The sequence below is a fragment of the Atractosteus spatula genome, chromosome 6 (genome assembly GCF_055471065.1).
Source record: "Atractosteus spatula isolate fAtrSpa1 chromosome 6, fAtrSpa1.hap1, whole genome shotgun sequence".
NCBI lineage: Eukaryota > Metazoa > Chordata > Actinopteri > Semionotiformes > Lepisosteidae > Atractosteus > Atractosteus spatula.
In genome coordinates this window covers 34,964,252-34,987,969 of record NC_142711.1, presented here as the reverse complement: position 1 = coordinate 34,987,969, position 23,718 = coordinate 34,964,252, and the positions used below count along the sequence as shown (strand labels likewise).

The 23,718-nt window shown below is 44.6% G+C and overlaps 1 protein-coding gene across 1 annotated transcript in view; it reads left to right on the top strand.

Annotated features, from left to right (window-relative positions):
* The window catches only part of arhgap39 (Rho GTPase activating protein 39), a 135,744-nt gene that overhangs the window by 87,681 nt on the left and 24,345 nt on the right, over positions 1 to 23,718 (top strand). Inside the window, exons 3-6 of the mRNA XM_088918640.1 lie at positions 2,861 to 4,355; positions 10,911 to 11,072; positions 13,776 to 14,175; positions 20,587 to 20,679. Of these exons, the coding sequence (XP_088774766.1) occupies positions 2,861 to 4,355; positions 10,911 to 11,072; positions 13,776 to 14,175; positions 20,587 to 20,679 (2,150 nt within the window). The remainder of the gene's footprint in view (positions 1 to 2,860; positions 4,356 to 10,910; positions 11,073 to 13,775; positions 14,176 to 20,586; positions 20,680 to 23,718) is intronic.

The following is a 23,718-nucleotide window of genomic DNA, read 5'->3' as shown; positions in this document are numbered from 1 at the left end:
CACCGCAATGAACACACCCCATCGGTACACCAGTCCTACACCCTGCACACTGCACAGAACACAATCAATCTGTATACGAGTCCTGCACACTCCACACTGTATGCTGTACTGAAAAGACCTCAGCATAAATGCCATAACCAAGAATGTCCCTGTCTGTGACTCCTACAGTAGGTAACCCCTCCTAGTTCTTTTTAATTCCACCCACCCATCCATATTTCAACAAGAAATCATGTTGTTCTTTTGCTTTTACAAGGTCTCACTGTTACCTTATCTACTTAAACATAACTCCAGTTCAGTTTGAAAGAAATAAATCTATACTAGGCAGGAGACGGGTATCCTGTAGCTTTACTGTATAATAGTCTGATGGTGAGGGAACGCCAGATTTAGTCATCTGTCTTAGAGGTGTGGCCCAGTCTGATTTAGACTGATCACATCCTGATACTTGAAGTATAAAGGGAGCCATTGAGGGTTCAAACAGAGGAAAATAGGGGAAGAGAATGAGAGGAAGAGGAGAGGGAGAAGAAGAATGAACATTGGGAATGAGAGGAATGGGGAGAGGTGAAACAGGAATGGAGTGACTGGAAGCAATTGATTGGGAGAAAGTGGCAGAGTTTGTTTTCTTCTACGTTTGCTTTGGAAATGGGAGTGGGCATTGTTACACTGGAGAGGTGAACAGAAAGGAAGAAAGGCAGAGGAACAGGAGAGGCAACCTTTGTGGAAAATTGTATTCTGGTGTGTAGAGGTTAAGTGATGCCCAGGTGTGGCCCTCCCTGAAAACGCATTGTCCCAATTCCTTTTCCTTGACAACAAGGTCCCGTTTTATTTAACTGCAGGTTTTCTAACAAGTAAGAATGTGTAATCACTTAAGTTAAAAGCTCATATTAAAAGCAGCAGAAACAAGATACAGTGCCCTTGGAAGTACTAGGAGAACAAGGTCTGTATTTTTGCTGTTATTTTTGCAAAACAGTCATTCAATTTGTAAAATCAAAATCAAATCAAATCAAAGTTTATTTATCAAATGCACAACAATACAGCGTGCAGCAGTAGTTGCTGGCAATTAAATGTCTTTTCTGCGAGCTCACAAAAATCACAAGAATCACAAAAATCACAAAATTAAGGTTACAAAAATAAGGTTACATAATAATAGATAATAATGTAATAGAAATCGCATAAAACTCAATATGAATAGAGTTTCTATGTGTCCATGGTGTATGCAATATATACAAGTAGTGCAGTATGCTGAATACAATTAAAACTTTATGTCCATGTAGCCATTACGGGTGATTTGGTAAAGGAGCTGCAGGTTGGCTATTTAGAAGTCTTATTGCCTAGAGGTAGAAGCTGTTCCGTAAACTGTTGGACTTTGACCGAATGCTTCGGTACCATTTACCGAATGGAAGGAGAGAAAACAGTTTGTGACTGGGATGACTGGGGTCCTTGAGAATGGAGCTGGCCTTCTTAAGACATCTAGCTGAGTAGATATCCTGGACGTTTGGCAGCTCACAGCCGGTAATGAGCTGCGCTGACTTCACCACCCTCTGCAGTACTTTGCGATCCCGGGCAGAGCAGTTCCCATACCAGGCAGTGATGCAACCAGTCAGGATGCTCTCAATAGTGCACCTATAGAAGTTGGCCTGGATATGTGACGGCATGCCAAACGTCTTTAGCCTACGGAGAAAGAAAAGGCGCTGCCATGCTGTTTTGACCACGGTGTTGGTGTGGTGTGTCCAGGTTAAGTCCTCTGAGATGTTAACTCCCAGGAACTTAAAACTGCTGACCCTCTCCACTGCAGTCCTATTGATATAGATAGGTGTGTGATCTCCTCCCTGGTGTTTCCTATAGTCCACAATCATCTCCTTAGTCTTACTGATGTATAGAAAGAGGTTGTTCTCTTGGCTCCTGGTTTCAACCTCCTCCCTGTACGCAGACTCTTCACCATCTGTGATCAGGCCGATGACTGTTGTATCGTCCACAAACTTAATGATGGAGTTTGAGTTATGCCTGGCGACACAATCATGGGTAAATAAGGAGTAGAGTATGCATGATCATGAGATTAATAAGGATGATATATACAATATATGTTTAATGTTTGGGTAAATAGGGTAAATAATGCTACATTTGACAATAATATAGCAAAAACATACTGTAACATTTGACAACCTATGTAATCATTCGAGATGCTTTGCTGCAGCCATTTGTGTTCCTGCTTACTCTTGAGTTTGTCTGTCTTCAGTTTTTTTCTTCAGGATGCAAAATGGACTTAAATCTGGAGATCCAGTCTAAGACTTTCCATTTTTTCTCCCAATCAACTGCTTGTTTGTGCACAGGCTTTATGTTTTGTCAAGCAGTTTTGTGAAGTTACCTAATAAGTATGGGAATACAGCAGAAAAATACAGCAGAAAAATACAGTGTTTCTGCAAAATCAGAATTCATTTTGCTGTTGCCATTATCATCGTTATCGTCCATAGATGAGTGAACCAATTCCAGAGGCAGAAAAGCATCTCCAGGTTCTTCTATGTTCTTTTGAGCAAATTATAATCTAGCTCTTCTGTTCTTGAATCTGATGAGAAGTTCATCTTGCTCTGTAGACTTTGTTATTCTGCGGCTCTCAGTCTTCAATATGCTTCCATTTGCAAAGACGTCTGTCTCAACGGCTGCAATCACCAGCTTTCCTCATAAGGAGCTCAGTAAAGACCTTAGCGTTAGTTCTGCTCTGGTTTCTGTTAGTGAGAGAAGAACCCAAGGAATGGTTGAATGTTTAAGAGGGCAAGAGCAGCGTAGCTCCTTGTGACCAGATACAGGGACACACACAATCAAGTGTCAAGAATATTGACGTGGCTGTCCTCTCTGTCTTTTTTAGGACGTCTCCTTTCCGCTGGAACACGGGCACCAAGGAGCGCATGCTGATCAAGGTGACAGACCGCGAGCCCAGCTTCTTGTCCCACCAGGGCAACGGCTTCTCCCCTTGTGAGGGTTCTGGAACCGGAAGTGGGACTCGCTCACGACGTTCGTCCGGGAACGCCCCCCCTGAGCCTGACAGCCCTTCTGTCTTCTACCCTGAGCGCCGTCAGTCACCCTTCCTGAAGCGGGCTGATCTAGGGGGGTCACCCCTGCTGGGGGGAGGGGGGGGAGGGCAGCTGCGGCGCGCCTCAGGTGACTCCCAGCCTCCCTCGCCCCGCTACGCCTATGAACCACCCCTGTACGAGGAGCCCCCCTCTGAGTACCAGCCCCCTATCTATGAGGAGCCCCCCACGGACATGCACTGCGAGGCTTCCCCCTACGGCAAGGCCTGCTCCTCATCACCATCCCCCTCCCCGCAACAGAAATCTCCAGCCCGCAAGTCCCAATTGCCTCTCTTCCACTCCCCAAAGCAGGGCTCCCATCACTCACCCTTCCAGCAGCTGGTGCTCACCAAGCAGAAGTGTCCAGAGAAGTCCATGAGCCTGGAGTATAGTCCAGCAGGGAAGGAGTACGTGAAGCAGCTGGTCTATGTGGAGCAGTCAGGCTCCAGCCCCCGGTTCAAGACTGCTGACCGGCTGCATCGGTACCAGACAGCCAACCCTGGGGCAGGAGGAGGCATGGTTGGGGGATACGGTGGGTTCGGGGGCTCCTATACCCTGCAGCACAGCCAGTCTCTAATCAGGGACCCCCGATCTGCATGTGACTACAGCAGGGGAGAGATGGGAGGCGGCGGAGGGACAGGTGGAGGAGGCGGGGAGATGGGTGAGCTGCGACAGCGCCTACACTATGAGGATTCGATGTCCTGGTCCAGCAGCAGCCAACATGACTCCCTCTCCTCCTCCACAGGGGGTGGTTACTCGCCTGGTAACCGGAAACGCAAGACCCGCAAGCCCTCTCTGCCCCAAGAGGTGCTGGCCCACTGCGGGGAGGGGCCCAGTGACTGCGAGGGAGGGGGCAGTGGCCGGGGGCCTGACTCGCCCCACTCAGCATATCCCGAGTCCTTCTTGGCTCACGCTCGGCTGGCTTGGGAAGCCCAGCAAGTGCACCAGCTGAAGCAGCGCAGCAGCTGGGATGCAGCTCAGCAACAACAGCAGCAGCAGCAGCAGCAGCAGCAGCAAGGGGGCGGGGGCGGAGGGGGGAGTGTATCTCAGAACCAGCAGTCGCATGGAGGGGGTGTCAAGGACGGGTACGAGAGCGACGGCGCTGTGCCCCTGCCCTTGCCTGGCCCCGTGGTGCGGGCGTTCAGCGAGGACGAGGCATTGGCACAGCAAGATGGCCGCCACTGGAAGCGCAGCACATTCGAGAGGCTGGGCTTCCCCCAGGTGCTGTTGGAGAAGAGCCTGTCAGTGCAGACCAACCTGGCATCTCCGGAGCCATACTTGCACCCCTCACAGGTCAGTAAGGAGAGAAATCTCGTCCCTTTGTCCTCAGACATCCATAATCCACGGCCAAACATGCCCCCTCCACCATCCCTCAACATCCAGCTTTTTTTAAAAGAAATTGTCAGTATGCTTTTGAGCTGTCAGTGTAATCCATTATCAAAACAGTTCACCTGATGCTTTGATTCCTGATGTGGTCAGAGCTGTGTGTGGATGTCAGTGTGGTGTGGAGCGTGTTAACACCCGTCTGCAGTCCCCTTGTGGAGATTTCTTCATCTCACCTCACGATCTCCCTGCACCGCTGCTAAGATAAATAACCTATTATAATTGCTCTGCGACTAAAGAGAATTGCAAGCTAATTATGGGGCCATCATTTCTGCTTTCCTGCTTTTCACGAAGCACCGATTTGTTCACTTTAAAGAACTCTTCAACGTTCAGTATCAAAAAATCCTTTCTTGCTGCCGGTGCTTGAAATTTCTAATGTATGGCAGGCAAGTTTCAGAAGCTCTTCCTTGACTTGTGAGGGCTTGTACATTGAGCAGTTTGCCCTGATCTTTAAGCGGTATTGATAGTTGCTGCTCTATTGAACTGTGACACAGTTGTACCAGGCTGAGAACAATTAATAAAACCAAAATCGGTCCAGCATCAAAACAGCAATTGTGTTGCTAGTGCAGTAGGTGGGAAGAAAGTCAATCGAAAGCCTCAGCAGGAAAGATCGCCCAGCAGAAATTGCAAAATGAAAGAAAAATAACGTATTACCCCCTCACCCTGCATACAGCAAAGCCAGCACTCAGGATTCCTGGGCCTTTTTATAGAGAAATAGGAGAGTCAGAAAATGAGAGAGTAATTGACCCATTCAGTGGTTCTTAGACCTGGTTCTGTTATACAGTGGTGTAAACTGGCTTTTAATCCAGCCATGTTTTTAATCACAGGCTATTGTTTTCTATTTTGTGTTTGAGGCCTTTGTTTAAATTAGCTTTCAGCTCTTAAAAAGATGAATGAGATTTTGTAATAGGTATCTCTGTGATAATCAGGTGGTTTCAGGTGTTCCTGCCGAAGTATAACCAACTGGACCTAAGCAGCAAGAAAACACTGACTCATATTGGGAGTGTCTGATACAGTGTCTTTCAGACTTGTGCAGGTTCATCAACTGATCAAAAGCTGTTAAGTCAGAAATAAGAGAGCAAATATTAATTAACAAGTTGAGGAGAGACTGCATGTAGTTCTGTGCGAAGCTGTTAAAAATAACACACTCATTAGACTATTGTTGTAACCAAGGTCTGAGCGTAGAAGTACTGTAAACTCTAACCCAGCAACTAGATCAGTTACAGACACCAGTTTGCACTGCTAAATCAAAAACCCAATTGAAACAAAAACCAGCAGAGACAGGGGACTTCCAAGACCTGAAGTGAGAGCAACTAGACTAAGTGAAAAAATGAATTAAACTCCCACCTGAACTAAGTGAGCAAAGAGATGCTGTCTTAGTTCAGTTGTTGAAGATGCTCTCAGAGCCTGTGGCCAGAACACTCCTTACTTTATTGTCTGCAGATTTCACTTGACCAAAGTGCTTGACAAAATGCCCTCCCTCTACCAGAGCTTCTGCTGTTTGTGTTGCCATATGATAGCACCAGCTGTCCAGAATCGATTGGATGCTTAACTAAAATCAATTAAAAATGGCTGATAAGTATTTAAAAACATTTCATGTTTCATATACAGTAAGTGATATTTCTGGCTTCCCAGAATTCCCCCGAGGGAGTCCCAAAGGGTTGCATTTTGCACAGTTTGAACTACAGCTGCATGACCACCTTGTGGCCTGATCTTGTCAGATACCAGAATCTAAACAAGGGTGGCGTAGGCAGTCCTGGGATGGGAGACCTCCAAGGAAAACCAGTTGCATAAGTGATATTGGTAGGTGATGCCCTTTCCTCTGGAACAGAATTGGCTCACCAATGCCTCAGAGCGGTAACCAGAGAAATTTGTGCTGCAGAAGATGCCATCCTTCAGTTGAGACATTAGTCTGAGGTCCTGACTACATTGCAGATGTCATGGCACTCTTCAGAAGTGTAAGATAGTTCACCCCAGTGTGCTAGCTGAATTCTGCTCTCAACATGTAAACTTTGGGCTCCCTGGAGTTCCTGCTTAATCGATTTGGTACAATTTGCCTTAAACACTGCTTTAATCAACAGTAAGCCTATGGCATAAACAATCTGTGATCCTGTTTTAATCTTTATGGAATTGTTTTTGATGGCAGCTCACAGACTGAGGCCATGAGTTATGTTTATTGTTTGACATACAGAGAATATGACAGCCACTTGCTTAAGCATAGCTGTGCTTTTCATATTGTGCTGCTTAAAAAGAATGTAGTTATCCAGTTCGAAGAATATGCCTCATTGTCATGATAGCTTCAGTCTTGCAGAATTGTGTGTAAATCCTGATAGCTGGCGTGACAGTGTGGGAGTGGGAGGAGCCACAGCGAGCACCGGTAAAGTCAACGCACCCTCTGAGGGGGCGGAGGCACTGGTGTGAGGTTAGCGGGAACCGAAAACACAAAAAAGAGGGAGAAAAACAAAAACGAAAAGAAAAAAAATATGCTGCTCAGTACCATGAGGTCCAGACTGGACTTACCCTATCTAATGGGGTCCAGCCTGGGCCCGCTTGGCACAGCGGTAAACAGACTGGACTTATTCTATTTAATGGGGTCCAGTCTGGAAGAGCAGGGAGCACTGGGCCAAAAATAAAAATAAAACTCAACCTGTGCAAAAAGGGTCAGGCTGCCCCGGTGGAGGTACACAGCGGGACAGGCAAAAACAAACAGAAAATAAAATGAAGGAAGAAAAGATGGCCTTATGCTCAGTCCCAATCCTCTCTGGGACTGCCGATGCCCTTGCTGGGGTTGCTCATCCCTCCGGGAGGTGTTCAGTGTGTTCTTAAAGGGTTCCCACAGCTGCGGCTTGTCATTAATTAGCCAGGTCAGCTGTGGTTACGAAGGCAACGCATCACCCTTTATCCAGGGCTCTGCCTCCACACTGAACACGCCCCCACATAATACCACACTGGTTATAGACACTCCCATGACCTGTCGTGGATATTATGGTTAATGTTGCCTGAAACTGCTTTTTGTGGCTCATCTGTCCTGTCTGAACGTAGTTATTTAATCCATGGATCTCATTCAGTCATTTCAGAATGACGGGGTGGCCTGTTCCATACTTCTGCAACCCTTTAGGTAAAACAGTTGCCTTCTGTTCTAATTACTATAGAAACAAGCCACTGCTGGAAAGTGGAATGAAAGAACAAGAAACGCAATGCTTTCTTCATGTGTGGGGGGACAGAGGGAGAGAGCAGGTGTAGGAGGGTTAAGGAGAACAAAAGAAAACGAAGGTGAGAATGATTAGGGACATGGTCCAAACAGATCTGAGATGTAGAAAGCAATGAATTGATTATTGAGAGCTGAGGGCAGGTGTGAACCTATTTAAATTACAGGTCTGGGTGCTGGTGTCTTTCTGGAACAGGAGTCCTTGAATCCGTGTTAAAGGATGCAGACAGAAAGGTTAATACAGCTTAGTCATGACAGGGAGAGGTAAAACTTGATCTAGATTGGCTTCATGGAGGTAACCAGGCCTATGTCGTTGGTTGTTTTATCAGGTAAGATTCTAAGGAAGGGGACATGGTGGTGCAGTAGTTAGCATTGCTGCCTTGTAGTGCACGGATCCTGGGTTCAATTCAGGACCTGCGAACGTGTCCTGTGTGGCTATGTGGAGTGCTGTCCAGGGTGTACCCCACCTTGCACTTGTTGCTTCCTGGGATAGGCTCCAGCTCCCCCTTAACTCTGAATTGGATGAAGCAGTAAGAAATTGGATGGATGGATTCTAAGATGTTGCCTTCATGGAACTTTTTGGGTGGGTTAAATACATTAGTGCAGAGTCTTGATCTCTTAAAATGAGTATCATTCCCGAATTCAGTGTCTTACCTGGTTTTCCCACATGTACCGTTTGTTTACTATCCGCCACTGTATGCTGTGCTCACTGTCTGCAAGGCTGCTGTTAATGAAAGAGAACAGCTCTATCCCCCCTCTCTCACACAGCCATGTATTCGACACCAGCTGCAGAACAGTTAACAAAGACGCGGTCGCTCATCTCTGCTGGTGGGATTTTCCCTGATCTCGCCGTGTGTGCTAATTGGAAAGCGTGTCAGACGGGCAGCAGAGTTCAAACAGGAGGCTCCCGCGTGAGGGTGAGAAGAAGCCTAGGAGGGCACATAATGGAGAATAGAGAGGAACAACCCCCCTCCCTCACTTTCTCACTTTCGTGTAGCAGGCATTGCCCTAGAGTTGAATGCATCAGTAATTGAACAAGCCCGTTGGTGGTTTGTACGATTACATTTGCACGTCGTTGGGTGTCATCATTTGTGTACAGTTGGGTTGTCTGTATATGCATGTCGGTAGCCTTTGACTCTTCTCTAATGCTTGTGTATGAGGTGGTGTGTACAACAGAACCAGAAATTGAGCTTTTAGGTATCTGTAAGCATTTTCTGGACTTCTAGCCTGCACTTCCACACACTATCTGTTTGCTTTCTTTCTTGCGAAGCTCAAATAGGTTGAACTGCTAATCCATCCACATCCTCATGTTATGGTTTCCACATAGTGCTTCCTGAAATACAGCTAGAAACAGTCCACTCCACCTGCATGGTGTATATCTCTAGATTCTGCTGCAATTGCTAAACAGTTTTTGTGCCTGTTTTGCAGCTGAACACTTGATATTTGTGTTTTATTTTAATCTGGGTAGTTGTGAACACTGATAGGATAATACCTGAAGGAGACTGCCACAGACACAGCAGTTCCCAGCAACTCTATTACTACAGTAGTTGACAGATCAGATACTGATCTGATCTGAAGCCCAGTAAGCTGGTATAGAGGAAAAATTATTTAAATTGACCAGCAGAGGCCAATGTCTAATGTTGTCATGAATGATGCAATGCCATTCATTATCCCTCAAGCTAAAATGGAATGTATTCAGGGTGTCTGTGCAATGTCAAAGAGGTGTTTGCGATGCGGAGCAGTTATTTCGCCTCTGCAACTGGAATGTTGCAAATTCAAATCCAAGGAGCCATTGAACAACATTGTACCCTTGAACAAGATGATTCAATACAGGTTACTCCAGTGAAACATCCTGCAGTATACAGTATATGGATACTCCTTGCATTGTCAGTGGAGTGAGAGTTTGATCTCATTTTCCTGATCTCTATAAAAATAAAAAAAGGTTTAATGTTAAGTAGGATAAAGAAAACATCTGCAAAGACAAACATGGCTTTGTACCAGTTAAGAATTATGTCAAAACAAAAATATATGGATGTGTAATGTCTATGTTACTCATACTGTAGCTAAACTAAGAAAAAAGGCGTATGCAGTAAAACCTAATCTGGGTATTCTAGAGTGCACAAATTCTGTCTGAATAGTGAAAAAGATTTGTATAGCCATAGATCTAAGAGTATGTTGAATAATATGTGTGAAGGATTTTGTGTTTAAACTAAAAGTACCACATCGGTTTTGTTTTGTTAGCAACCCACAACAAAGATGGTCTTGTATTTTATGTTGCAATTTACTGTACTTAACAGCTAAATAAAAAAAGACAGTTTGCCAAAGTGATGAATGAAATAGTATTACGTGATACTGTCCTGAATCATACTGAAATTGTAACTGCATTGGTGTGCAGTAGCTGCTGAAAGGGCCTTCTTTCTTCTAAAATTATCTGAAAATCTCTCAGCAGCAGAGGTACATCCATTGGACACCAGTTAAAGGTACAGAAAATAATGTAGCTGGTCTCTTCAGCACGCTACACTTTCATGCCAACACTTTCACTTTTAACACAAGCACTGATTTTGACAGGTAGTTTCCAGAAGAATTCTGATAGTCATTAAGCCTCTGTCCTGTATTTAACCTCCTAGAAAACTGTGGCATTATGATTTTCCTACTTACTGGTTTACTGTAACTTGCTTTTATGGTTGTCACAGTCAGATTTTAATATTAAAATAATGATGGCTTTATCAGTGGATAATGTAATACTTGATTAATGTATGCACTTTTATCACTGTTTAGTATGCAGGACCATAGCATTTTTTAAGTCAGGCTGGTTTTTCTACTCTGCAAGCTAATTATATTCTTTTTGAGTCTCTTCTACTGTATGTCTCTTCTGCAGTTCCAGCTGCAGATATAATAGCCTTTATTTCAAAGAGATTTAGATAAAACAATTAAACATACTTATATACCTGCTATTGGTTAGCCTGAAAGTGCCATCTCTAGGCTACAGGTATTGTTATTTTTCAGTCATTAAAATTATTACCTCAAATGCAATAAAACAAATAATAAGAATAATGTGGTTAGTGCTAATTATTATTTCAAGTTTATGATACAGTGCTCAGTCACTGTTTTATAATTTTTTGACATTTTGACTTAAGCTTGCAAGGCTAGAAACCTGAAGTAAAGTTAATTAACATTAATTCTTCTTTCTTTCGCTGACAATGAGAGACACAAGGTCTGACATTTGTCCTGTCTTCCCCACCTTGTCTCTCTCTCAGTCCGAGGACCTTGGAGCCTGTGCCCAGTTCGAGAACAGTCGGAACGCCCGCAACATGATGCCAAGTGCCAGCTGTGTCTTCCCAGAATTCACGCTGCGGAAGCCTTCCTCAGAGACAGATATCGAGAATTGGGCGTCCAAACACTTCAACAAGCATACACAGGTAAGACACATTGAAGAGCACAGAAGCTCTGACACACTGTCACAGCCAGTTCTTTCCATACATCCATTCTCTGCCCGCTTTATCCAGTTTAGGGTTAAGGGGGAACTGGAGCCTATCCCAGCAAGCAACAGATGGGATGCAGGGCACTTACAGACACACACACTCTCATACCAGATCCAATTTTCTCAGAAGCAAATGAACCTACCATTATGTCTTTGGACTCTGGGAAGAAACCAGAGCACCTGGAGGAAATCCATGTGAACACAGCGAGAACATAGCACCCTAGCTCGGCTGAGAGCCTTTTCCAGCTCCCACAACAGGTCCGTATAATGTTAAAGCCCTGGATGGAAGAGCCCTCAGCTTTGGAGTCATCACTCAGCAGACTCTTTCTCTGAGTCTCAGTCTTGGAAAAACTCATCACAAAACCATTTCTGTCTTTTGTATGCCCCATGGTCCTGGATATTCCCGTGGCTGCAGCTGTACAAACTTCAGATGGATTGGTGTCGCGAGGAGCAAGATGGCTCCTTAAGACAGGGCATCTATTATCAGGACTTGAACCAAATCATGTCGAGAACCAATATCCCCTTCCGTTCATATGCTCACTCCTGGAGAGGTTCTGCCAGATTACATTTTTTTTTCTCAAATTGAGGAGGGCCTACAACCTGGTGCAAATCAGAGAAGGGGATGAAAGGAAGATAGCTTTTAACACCAGCACAGGCCATCATGAATATACTGTATGGTGATCCCTGACCTGTCCTGACCTGGTACTCTAACACCGCTTGTACAGTATACAGAGCTGGAGAACTGCGAGTTCCACATGCCTGAGGTACTGTTCTTGGGATACAATTTCTTCTCTCAAGGTCTCCAAATGGACCCAAAGGTCTCAGTGCTACAAGGCTAGACCACTCACACCTCGCTAAAACGTCGCTCCTGGGATTTGCGAATTTCTACTGCACTTTCTGTTTGGTCATGGCTCCCATCACAGTCCTCACAAAGAAGGGTCTTGGTCAGGGAAGATGGATTCCAGAGGCATACAGGGCTTTCACAGAGCCAAAGAGCTGCTTCATTACAGCTCCTTTTTTGCGGCACCCTCACCCTTCCTTGCCCATTGAGCTAGAGGTAGATGCATCAAATGTGGGATTGGAGGCCATCCTGTAAAAACATTCAGGTCCATCTCCCTTCACCTGTCACCTACTTCTCCAGGAAACTCTCTGCAGAGAGAAACTGCAACGTAGGCAATCAGGAACTCTTGGCAATGAAACTAATCTTCAAGAACTGGAGGCATATTCTGGAGGCGAAACTCATCTATTTCTTGCACTCACCGGTCATAAGAACTTGGCATACATAGAGAAGGCCAAACATCTGAAACCTAAAAATGCACATTGAGCTCTTTTCTTCTCCCATTTCATACAGACTCAGGACGAAGAATGGTAAAGCCAATGCCCTGTCTAGGATTCATTCCCCTGATGACTCCTCAGAAGAGCCCGAAAACATTATTCCACTACCCTCATCATCAGAGCCACTCCCTTATCTGTGTAGGAGGCAATGAAAATAACAGTGGCATCTGATCCCGCACCTCTGGATACCCCACCTGGCAAACTGTACGTCCCTCAGTCTATCAGGTCCAATGTCCTACAGTGAGGTCACATCTCGAGGCTGGTGGGCCTTCTAGACATTCAATGAATTTAAGAGCTTGTCCAACGGTACTTCTGGTGGTCAAAAAAGTGGGATGACATTGCCTCGTTTGTTGCGGCCTGTCACAACATGCAACCAAACCAAGCATTCTCGCTCACTCCCTGCATGCCTTCAACGGCCTTTCCAAACTTTTCCACCGATTTCATCAGGTGGCTTCAATGCTTCCAACAGTGTTAAGTGATCCTCATTATTGTGGATCATTTCTCGAAGGCTGCCCATGTTGACCCTCTTCCCAAGCTGCCATCTGCTTCCCAGATAGTGGACAGTGAAGGAAATGTTCAGACTCCATTGCTTTCAGACTGACATTACTTCCAAATGTGGGCCCCAGTTCAACTATCTAGAAACTATCTTATCTAATAGTTTTGTATCATGTAGGGCTTGAGGTTGATGGTCGTGCAGATGGTTAGTTATTATACCACAGGTACAAATATATTGAGGGAGAACTGGAGCAATCCACTGATTCAGAGCTCTGTGCTTGTAGTCTTGCAGGTCAGTTTCTCATTAGCTACTTGAGAGGAGAGAAAGTACCAACCAGAGGCAAAAAGAGAGTTGATTTCCAAAGAACCAAAATTTTCACAAAGCAATTAGAAATCAGAATGCTGAAAGGATGACAAATATTTGAAATAGTAACCAGATAAAGATGTTTAAATCAGGACTTTCAATTTCTTGTAGTAGAGATTCTTTGAATACTTTGAAATAGAGATCAGATTCTTCCATTTACTGTATGTGACTGTGTTACAAGTTTTAGTGTGCATGCCTGAGGGAAAGACAATCTGCCTCAGAGGTTTCCTCACATTATACTATGCTTTTTCTTTCATGAGTGCTTATGTATCAAGTTAGGATTGAGCAAACAAGCATAGATGGGCAAAATAGCCTTTCCATAATTCTAGAATTAATGCTCCTACATTCTATCCTTACTACTTTTGCTGTTCTCATGTTCCAGTGTTCATTTTTCCTAGTGTTCTTTCATTCTTCCTGTCCGTTTTCCTGTCTGTGTTGTCTCCGCAGGGACTGTTCCGGCGCAAAGTGTCCATTGCCAACATGCTAGCCTGGAGCAGTGAGTCGATCAAGAAGCCCATGATCATGACAACAGACCGTGGGGTGAAGAAGGAGGCAGTGGAGATCTTCAAGCTCATCCAGATGTACATGGGTGACCGGCGAGCCAAGACAGACCCCCTGAACGTTGCTCTGGAGATCGTGGTGAAGGGCTGGAGCTGCCAAGGACTGCGGGACGAGCTGTACATTCAGCTGTGCCGCCAGACCACAGAGAACTTCCGCTATGACAGCCTGGAGCGTGGCTGGGAGCTGATGGCCATTTGCCTTGACTTCTTCCCACCAACACCCAAGTTCCACTCCTACCTAGAGGGTTATATATACCGGCACATGGACCCCCTCAATGACACTAAGGGTAAGGCACAGAGGCGCGGGTCTGCTGCTGATCCACCCATTTCACGCTCCAGAACTATGCTAAGAAACATGGCTCCTACAGGTCAGAATTAGAACGTGAAAAAAAAGGTTACAAACAAGGGGGTGATGTGGTTGCCAGTAGCTAGTTGATCTGAAGAGCTCGTCTGCACATTTCATGAAGAGAGAGTATTAGCTTCAACAACATTGCTTAGTACTTGTTGCAGACTCACAGGGGTCAGGATATAGAACTAATTGGTTGGTTTAGGGTTCAGGATGAGTTTAAGCGAAGGGATTGGAATTGGAGCTTCAGTTAATTTAGGATCTGGATGGTGTATAAATGAATATTGATGAGCCGGGTGCCATGGATTCTCCCACGGAGTTTTTAGTGGATGGATCGGGAATATGCATCCTTGGTTGCACTGCCATCGCTATTTGCTATCAATATGTCTCGCGTTTAACACTGCTGCTATATTTGCTGCTACTATTTAATACTACAGCTCTGTCTACCGCTGCCATTACTGTGACTGCAGCTGCTTTTGCTACTGTTCGGTGCTACTGATGTAGCTGCTGCTGTTTACAGCTGGTACTGTGCATTGGCACCACTGAAACGGCTCCCATTGGTGATGGATCCTGTGGCTTCTGCTGTTCCTGTCTCCTAGTGGGATTTCTAATGCCGCTACTTTTTGTGTCCCAGACTTGAATCTGGTGTCATCTTTATTTTCCTGTCTCCCTCAATTATTTTTGTTCCCCTTTGCTTTCTCTACTTTGTGTAATCCATTTTATTCCTTCTTATTTCTTTTCATTTCTTACTTTCATTCCCCATCTGTCCTTTTGTCTTCTTTGAGTAGATCTTTCTTGATCCTGATGTTATTTAATTTTGATTCTCAGTATTTAACCTGCCTATATTTCTTTCTACCTTCAATTCTTTTTTTCCCTCCTGTCTGTTAAACCTTACCTCCTATTGCTGTACTCTTCTTCTCTGTATCAGCTAAGGCCTGCTATTGCACTTATTCTTTGCTATCTCATCCTCCTCTCTCCATCTCATCTTACCATTTTCTTACAACTCGCCTCCTGCTTCACCATTGATATTCCCACTATTTCTCTTCGTTGGATTCTGTCTGCCTTTTTTAATCTTCAATCTTGTTCCACCTGGCCTCCACATTCCTCTCTCTCACTCTCTTCTTTCAAGTGCCCCACTATCTCTCCCTCCGTTTCTCAGGTTCTTGCTGTTACTTTTTTAGAACAATATATTTATTAGCACTGACTAATCACGTGGAGTCTTGGGGTGTGGATAGTCTCTACCTGTATAGACTGGAAGAGTGAGTGAACTGTAGCATTTTATACTGGAAGAGCGAGTGAACTGTACCACTATAGACTGGAAGAATAAGTGAACTGTATAGACTGGAAAAGCAAGTGAAAGGTACTGGTATAGATTGGATGAGTGAGTGGGCAGTACTGGTACAGAATGGAACTAGTCCATACCCTGTGCTGGTATGGGCTAGAAGAGTGTGTATGTTTTACTGGTTAAGAATGGAAGATTGATTGCTAATGAGTTCAACTTTGTGGACTAAGAGAGTATCTGGGTTGCGCTGGTTGAAACGGAGGATTAAGGCTAAATGAGGCTCTCGTGAAATTGTTACATTGGTAGAGACTAGTAATAACTATACTTGTGTGAACTGAGAGATTGACTGGACTGTACTCTAGTGACAGCAGTATTACCAGCTAAAAGTCAAATTTCACATCCTAAGCTGGTAAAATAAGTTCCCTGTAAGTAGTTTAGCCAGATTTATAAAGTGGTGCTCTTTCCAATGGCCCAAAATTTCCACAACAGTGCTGTAGTATGGTAACCAAGGACATTGTGCTGTAGGAAATTTTGTGTCTTCCATTTTAATCTCACATTAAGAGTAGAGGTGTTAACCCTGGTTACATGAGTAAACCAGGTAACCTGAAGTTATATCACCCTGCAACAGGGTGGTGCGGTGGCTCCGTGGCTAAGGATCTGTAGTTGTGGCTGGAAGGTTGCAGGTTCGTATCCCGCGGCCGGCAGAGGAACCCTAATCCGTTGGGACCCTGAGCAAGGCCCTTAACCCCAACTCCAGGGGTGCTGTATAAATGGCCGACCCCGTGCTCTGACTCCAAGCTTCTCTCCCTGTCTGTGTGTCTGTGTCTCATGGAGAGCAAGTTGGGATATGCGAAAAGACAAATTCCTAATACAAGAAATTGTATATGGCCAATAAAGAGATCTTATTTTAACTCATAACTGGCAAACCACTGAAGCTCAGCAGTTATAAGCGTGGCCAGTACTTCCCAAGAATCCTCTTGGGAAAGCTAAGGTTGCTGCTGAAAGAGGTGTTAGTGGGACTAGAAGGGAGTGCTCACCCTATGGTATGTGTGGGTCCTAATCCCATAGTACAGTAATGGGGACACTATACTGTAAAAAGGCACTGTCCTTTGGATGAGACGTAAAACCGAGGTCGCAACTCTCCGTGGTCATTAAAAATCCCAGGGCGTTTCTTGAAAAGGATAGGGGTCCTAACCCCAGTGTCTTGGCCAATTACCATTGGCCTTTACCAGTCATGGCCTCCTAATAATCCCCATCTATGAATCGGCTTCATCATTCTCTTCTCCTCCCCACTGCTATCTAGTGTGTAGTGAGCATAATGGAGTACTTTGGCTGCCATCGTATCATCCTGGGGCGGCTACACATTGGTGGTGAAGGGGAATCCTCATTACCTGTAAAGTGCTTGGAGTGGAGTGTCCAGAAAAGTGCCATAGTATATAAATATAAGGATTATTATTAAATTCAACTTGCCCTACTAGAATACCTTCCACAGTGCCAATCTAGATATAGTACCCTCCACAGTGCTGCTCTGGACAGAATTGGACTGAAATTAATTTGACTAGACAGTTTAGGTGCACTGAATTTTATGGAATTGGGTTGGACTGCACTTAATTGGAGTTATTGAACAGACCAATACTGGTTATACTGAATTTAGCTTTTTTGAATTGAATAGACAACACTCCAGTCAACTCAGGTATGAGAGCCTAGCCTGTGATTGATTTTGTTTCTGATGGTTTGTTTTGCTGGCGGCATGGTGGCACAGTGGTTAGCATTGCTGCCTCTCAGTACTGGGGGCCTGGGTTCAAAACCTGGAGTGTTACGTGCATGGGGACTACATGTTTTCCTCTTGTTCACAATGGTATACTTAGGGAGTTCAGTTTCCTTCCACAGTCCAAAGACATACTAGTAAGTTAATTGGCTTCTGGGAAACTTGGCCCTCATGTGAGTGTGTTTCTGTCAGTGTGTGCCCAGCGATGGACTGGCACCCATCCAAGTTATATCCTGTATGAGGCCATGGGGCCAGCCATCGCTTTAAGGATGTGATCCATCACATCTGTCACAGTCTGTTGGGGAAGCCTTTTCGTTCTATTTTTCCCTTGCACACACACTCTCCTCCAAGAGTGGTGCTCTTAAATGCCTCCTCGTCAGTAGGACACAAGGCTTGTAGGACACGAGGCATGCTTTACTGTTTTCTCACACGCAGTCCATCAGAGCTTGTTCACTACTCAGAGATCTCTGAGTCCTCGGCTTGTGGACTCTCAGGCTCACAGTTTCGTATTTGTGACTCATCGCCCTCGGTGTCATAACATATTTTTCGTGCCTCAATCCTTAAATGACCTCCTCTGAGGTCAAAATGCAGTAAAGAGTAGAGGAGTACAGTAAAGAGTAGAGTAGAGGAGTTTACTGCCATCTGTACATGTACATAGGAATTCTTATTTGCACTGATCTCTGGGGACATACACAGTACAGCAGATGACACAATACAACAGGTAACACCATACAATATAGACAGTATATTACAAACATAATAAATAATAACAACAGAACAATATGCTGTAGAACAATATATATGTAGTAGTGAAAAACAAATATGGTAGACTATGTAAAAGCTCTGAGGACAGTTTTGAGGTTAACTAACTTCACTGGGCCCTTTGCTCATGGACTCCATGCCCAGTGAATCTCTCACCTCTTTTTCTGTTTGTCCTTCTCAGCAGTAGCATTTGAAGATCCTCAACTTGTTTGTTCTCATTTGGCCAGTCCCACTCTACCGCCTTATTTAATTATTTAATGACCAACATGGTAACAACCTGGAATGCAGCTCTTCACAAGTCTTCCCTGCTCCTTGCTGACTCTTTTCTCTAGGAGCCTCCCTGATCCTCAACACCCCTCATGGAGCCTCCTGCTCCCTCTTTCACTCAGAGTCTACTCTCGCACCTCGGTCCAGGCTCCAGCTCCCTGCTGTAACTCGCTCATGATGGCTATTGGCTCACTCACTCTCTACCAGTCACCCTTGGACTACAGGTCTCTTTTTTGCCCTCTCAGCCACATCTGCCTTTACTTACATTACTCACAGCTTCTGGTGCAGTTCCCTTGTGCCCAGACCTCATTGTCTTCACTATAAATCAGTACCTCATATCTAAGTGTTGTGTATCTTAATAAAGAGCCATTATTATATTATTTTAACTATTTTATTAACTACACAGATCACGCCCTTACACCATCTATTCCCATATGTCTACTCACTATAATACACTAAGCATCTTCACCATGTGCCTACAACCAGAGATCAGTAGTTAGATAATGTCAAGGAACAGTTATTTCTGGGCCCTATGCGGACGACACGATCCGGAATAGTGAGGACACAATAGGGAAAAATAGTCATGCAGGAGAAGGGTCAGGAGACGGGGGGCATGTCCGAGGAGTGCAGGTGTCCAGGGGGAGTGAATCCAAGGCGAACAATCCAAGCGTATATCCAAAGGGGAAATCCAAAACGGGAGGCAGAGTCCAAGACCAGGGGATCCATCCAAAGTAATTAAAAACCAGAACCGGGTCGGGACTGGCGGGGCAGGGAATCAGGAACAGGAAACTAAAACCATAACGGAGCCAGACGCGGCAGGACCCCGGGCTCTCACGAAACAGGCGTCGGGGTGACGCCTGTGTCTGGCTTTTAAGGTGGGACGAGAACTAAAACAGGTGCAGGTAATGGACCAGAAGAAGGAAGGGCTGGAGCGCCCTTAAGAGAGGGAGTAGCGATCGTGACAGATAAACCCTTTCCACAACTCCTTACCTTGTATCCTACAATGAGGGCCCCTCTATTTCACCCCAGGGGCCTGGTAGTTGACTATCTCTTCTGAACTATTTATTTTAAATATAAAACAGATTTTCTAATCTTCTAATCCTTTCTGGAATTGCTGTTTTTACTCTGCCTTTTCCAGTATACTTTCATTATTGCATAAATCATAAACGCTCAACCCAGTCCCCTCTGGAACTGCTGCTCTTACCTGTCCCTCTTGCAGGAAAACAGAAGCTAAATCCCAATTCCCTCCAAAATTCTTGTCCCAAATCCTCCCCTTTCAGGACAGTGCACAATGATACAGCCATCTGCTAATACACTAACCAAAGCCACCACAAGCCTTCTGTTATAAATGTGGCTGCTGTGCTCACACGGCACCGGCTTACTTGCAGCACATAACTTCCTCTCAGGCAGGCACAGGCAGCACCACAAGCGCTCCTGCTCCACTAGTACTGAGAAAGACTACTTATGATATGGGAGCTAGGGTCTTACTATAGCTTAATTTATTATAAGACTGCCTACAGCTGTTGCTCATTTGATTACCATGTTCCTACAGCTGCGGTTGCTTAGCAACCAACACTTCTCTAGCAAGAGGCCTACCTACTCCACAATCATACCCCATATTTTGTCACTCCTGCCATGCACCCATTGCTTGCTGGGATAGGCTGCAGATTCCCCACAACCTTGTATTGGATAAATTGCTTAGAAAGTGGATAGATGTATGGATTTGTTTTGTTCTTAGCAGGACTGGTAAGGTGTATTTGTATGTTTAGACCATGAGAATGAACTGAAGGTCTTATCGAAAACCCCAGTCCACTTCAAAAATAGAAACACTATCAATTCAGACCATAAGTGCACATCTCAGTTTCCATGTATGTGTACCTATCTCATCTTGCTTGGACGCTATGTATGAGGGCAATTTTGAATAATTTATAAATAAAAAAAATGAGTGCATGTTGTACTATAGAAAGGGCCTATGGTGAATTGTGCCAATTCTGGCCTTGTTCAGTGCGCTGTCAGAGGGTGGAATGTGTATTTGTGTCTTTTCTGTTTCATGGCCCAGCTCATTGTTAAAGTGAGTGTGAAATCCAGGTGGAGTTCCTTACCATCATCACATTTTATGTTGAGACTGTGTTATGTTTGCATAGTATGAAAAGACTATATTTGCATGTCATACTCTGTGCTGTATGGTCTGTTGGTTCTGTTAGGAGCTGTGCGTGTGTGGCTCCACATTTATCACTGTGGTGCACTGGGTGACGGTGTGGTCTGTTTCTCAGTGTCGCAGCACATTAGAGAGCTGCTGGAGGCCCGGGACAAGAGGAGGCCCAAACTGCGGCGCCGAGCCAGGCCCCCTGACCCACACACCCTGGGTACGGCTCTTCCCACCTCCTGTGTGGGGCTGCTGCCTCTCCACACACTCTGTCCCTCAGTACAGCCTCTTTCTGTCTGTGTGCAGTACAGTGTTATTCACCCTGTATTCCAGTCTGTCTGCTAGTCTCTACATCTGTCTGCTGCCTTTCCTGTATAGCATCTCTGTCTTTCTCTGTCACATTTGTCCTGATCAATAAATCCTGTCTGATCTTTCTGCCTATCCCTGTGTGTTTTCTTGTTTTCTGCCTTGTCATTAGCCTCTATCTCCAACTATCATTCTGTTCCTCTGTCTGTGGGCCTTTGACACCTCTACCTTCTCTGTCGGTATCTGTCTTTCTGTTTTCTTGTCTGTCTGTGTGTTTGTGTTTCTGAGAGTCTGTCTCTATCAGTGTGCCTCTTAGTCTCTCTGTTTTCTTGTTCTGTTGGTATGTCTGTTTGTGTGTCTGTTGGCCAGTCTGGTTTCTTTCTGCATAATGCTAGCCTTTTCATGAATATTTACCTGTTTTCTGTGTCTGTGCGGTGATGCCTAAATATGGTTGAGTGTAAATCTGCCCGGACGGGTGAATATGTGACTGTCTCTCTCAGTCTAGCTTTAGTACTTGTCTCTCATAATTCTTGTAGCTAACAGTGTTTCTGTATATCTGTGAAGCTGTCTGATTGTCTGCTTGTTTGTGCTGGTCTGTCTATATAGATCATTCTGTGTGTCTCTCTGTGTCAGCAGTACCGTCAGTATCTGTCTTTGCATTTGTAATTTAGTTGAGGTCTCTGTCTATGACAGTATGTCCATATCTGTGAGTCTGTCTGATTATTTGTGTGACTGTCAGTGTGTGTCTGTTGTTCTCTTAGTTTTTGAGTTTGGTCTGAGACTGTCTCTGTCAGGTATGTCATTCCATGAGTCATCCTGGTTTATTTTTGTCAGAATATCTCCATGTGTCTGTAATCCACAGGGACTAGACCACAACTGAGTGTGTTCAGTCTGTGTCTGTCCTTGACACAGTATTTATTGTTATCAGTGTTTGAGGGTAGAAGGTTTTATCTTAAAACCCATTTTTACAACACAAAGATTATATCCAATAACATCCATGATAACAATTCTTATTATTTACAGTGATTACAACAAAAAAACATGACCACATAAAAATATAATGATTTGTTGGTCCCTGTGAAAGAGCTCAGGAACATTGTTTGGGTTGCTAGTAGCTAAATGACCCATGATCTCATTCACCCATTTCTCAAAAATAAACCATGATGTCAGTTTCAAGAATACTACTCCCTACTCCCACAACCCTTTGTGTAAGTGTTTTACAGTATGTCACTGACTTTTGGACTCTGTGACAGGTGTAAAAGGGCTTCTGAGCCCTCAACACATAGCCCTCAATATTCCTCCACCAGTGCGACACCTGTCAGCAACAGTGTAAAGATACACTCCGGGACTGTATAGAAATATGTCATTAGCACATATGTTAAATAGACCAGATCTGAGTTGTCAAATGTACAGGTAATGAAGTAACTTTGTGTGGAGCCTTTCTTCACATTGTACAGAGTACTGTCTTCAGTTCTGGGCTCTACATTATGAAAGACGCATAGGAGCTGTAAGAGGTCCCATGCAAAGCAGCAGACTGGTGTGATGTTCACAGGCTTAGGTGCTGAAAGGAAATAAAGCAAGGAAGCTGCAGGAATTCTTCTCAACATCTAAAGGACAATCACTGCTTTTAGTTTCACTTCACCTGAGCTATGCTTTCCCTTAATTAACTCAATTTGTGACTTAATTGATCAAAACCACCATCTTACTTAATTCTACAGCCTCACTGATGATGATTCCTGTTTATAAAAAGAGCTTACATTTCAGAAACTGATAAAACAGATGGGGAGAGGGATTTTATATACATATCTACATTTCCTTCTTGATTGTTAAGCAATAGGATGGAAACTTTTTTTATTAAATGCTAAGAGTGTGTACAAACATTTGATTAACATTAGCAAACCTGCAGCACTGCTGCAGTCATGGAATAGGAATAGCTGTTACTCTTCTAGACCAGAGGCACACAGTCTTAGCCCTTCTAGGCTGTCTCTCTACAGGAGAAGTGCTGTTCTGAGTCCGGGCTCTCCATCACTCTTCTAGGCTAGAGGCAGACAGCCTTAGCTCTTCTAGTCTGTCTCTCTACAGGAGAGGTGCTGTTCTGAGTCCGGGCTCTCCATCACTCTTCTAGGCTAGAGGCAGACAGTCTTAGCTCTTCTAGTCTGTGTTACTACAGGACTGGAACTGTCCTTGAACAGTACTGGAATTGCTCTACTAGACCAGTGGCAGGCAGTTCCTGCACTTCTCGTCTATTCCACTGCAGGACTTTGATCGCTTGGATCAGATTTGAGATCACACTTGGTTACTTGTAGCATATAATTGTTTCTAGGAGGATCCTGCTTCTGGCTAACCGCGCACATATAACCGTTTGTACAAGAACTACTGTACCACTTTTTTTTTTCACTAATTTATTGTTCAGTACTCGCAGGAGATCCCTTGTCATCTCCTCTTTTAAAGTCCAAAGAGAATGTGTCTACCATGTCTGTGTATGATTTTCTTGAAATTAGGGATTATTCTTTTCACCTTTACATTCACTTGTCTCCAGGCTTGGCTTCAGTCTCTCTCTCACACCTGCTTCACACCACTCTTTCCTCACTCTGAATTGTCTCCTATGTGTTTCCCCCCGGTCTCCAACTTTCTTCCAGTCTTCCTGCATTCTGTGTGTGAACCAGCTCTGACTCAATACTGTCAGCACAGACCAGGAGGCCCAACTGAACTGTCCAGAGCTCTGACTTCTTCTCACGCTCATTGCTGTGGCTCTTCTGTCTCTCTTGCAGATTCTGCTCAGTCAGTTGAGGTGACTGTCAGGGTTGGTTTTCTTTGAGTTAGATTGCTTTCTCTTCCTCTCTCTCATTGTGTGGGTCCTCTTCTCCCTTTCTTTTTCTTATGGATGATTAGGACAAAAGCTGCCTCAATTAATTGCTAGAATGTACAATAGAAAAGCTAAAGAGAAGTAGGT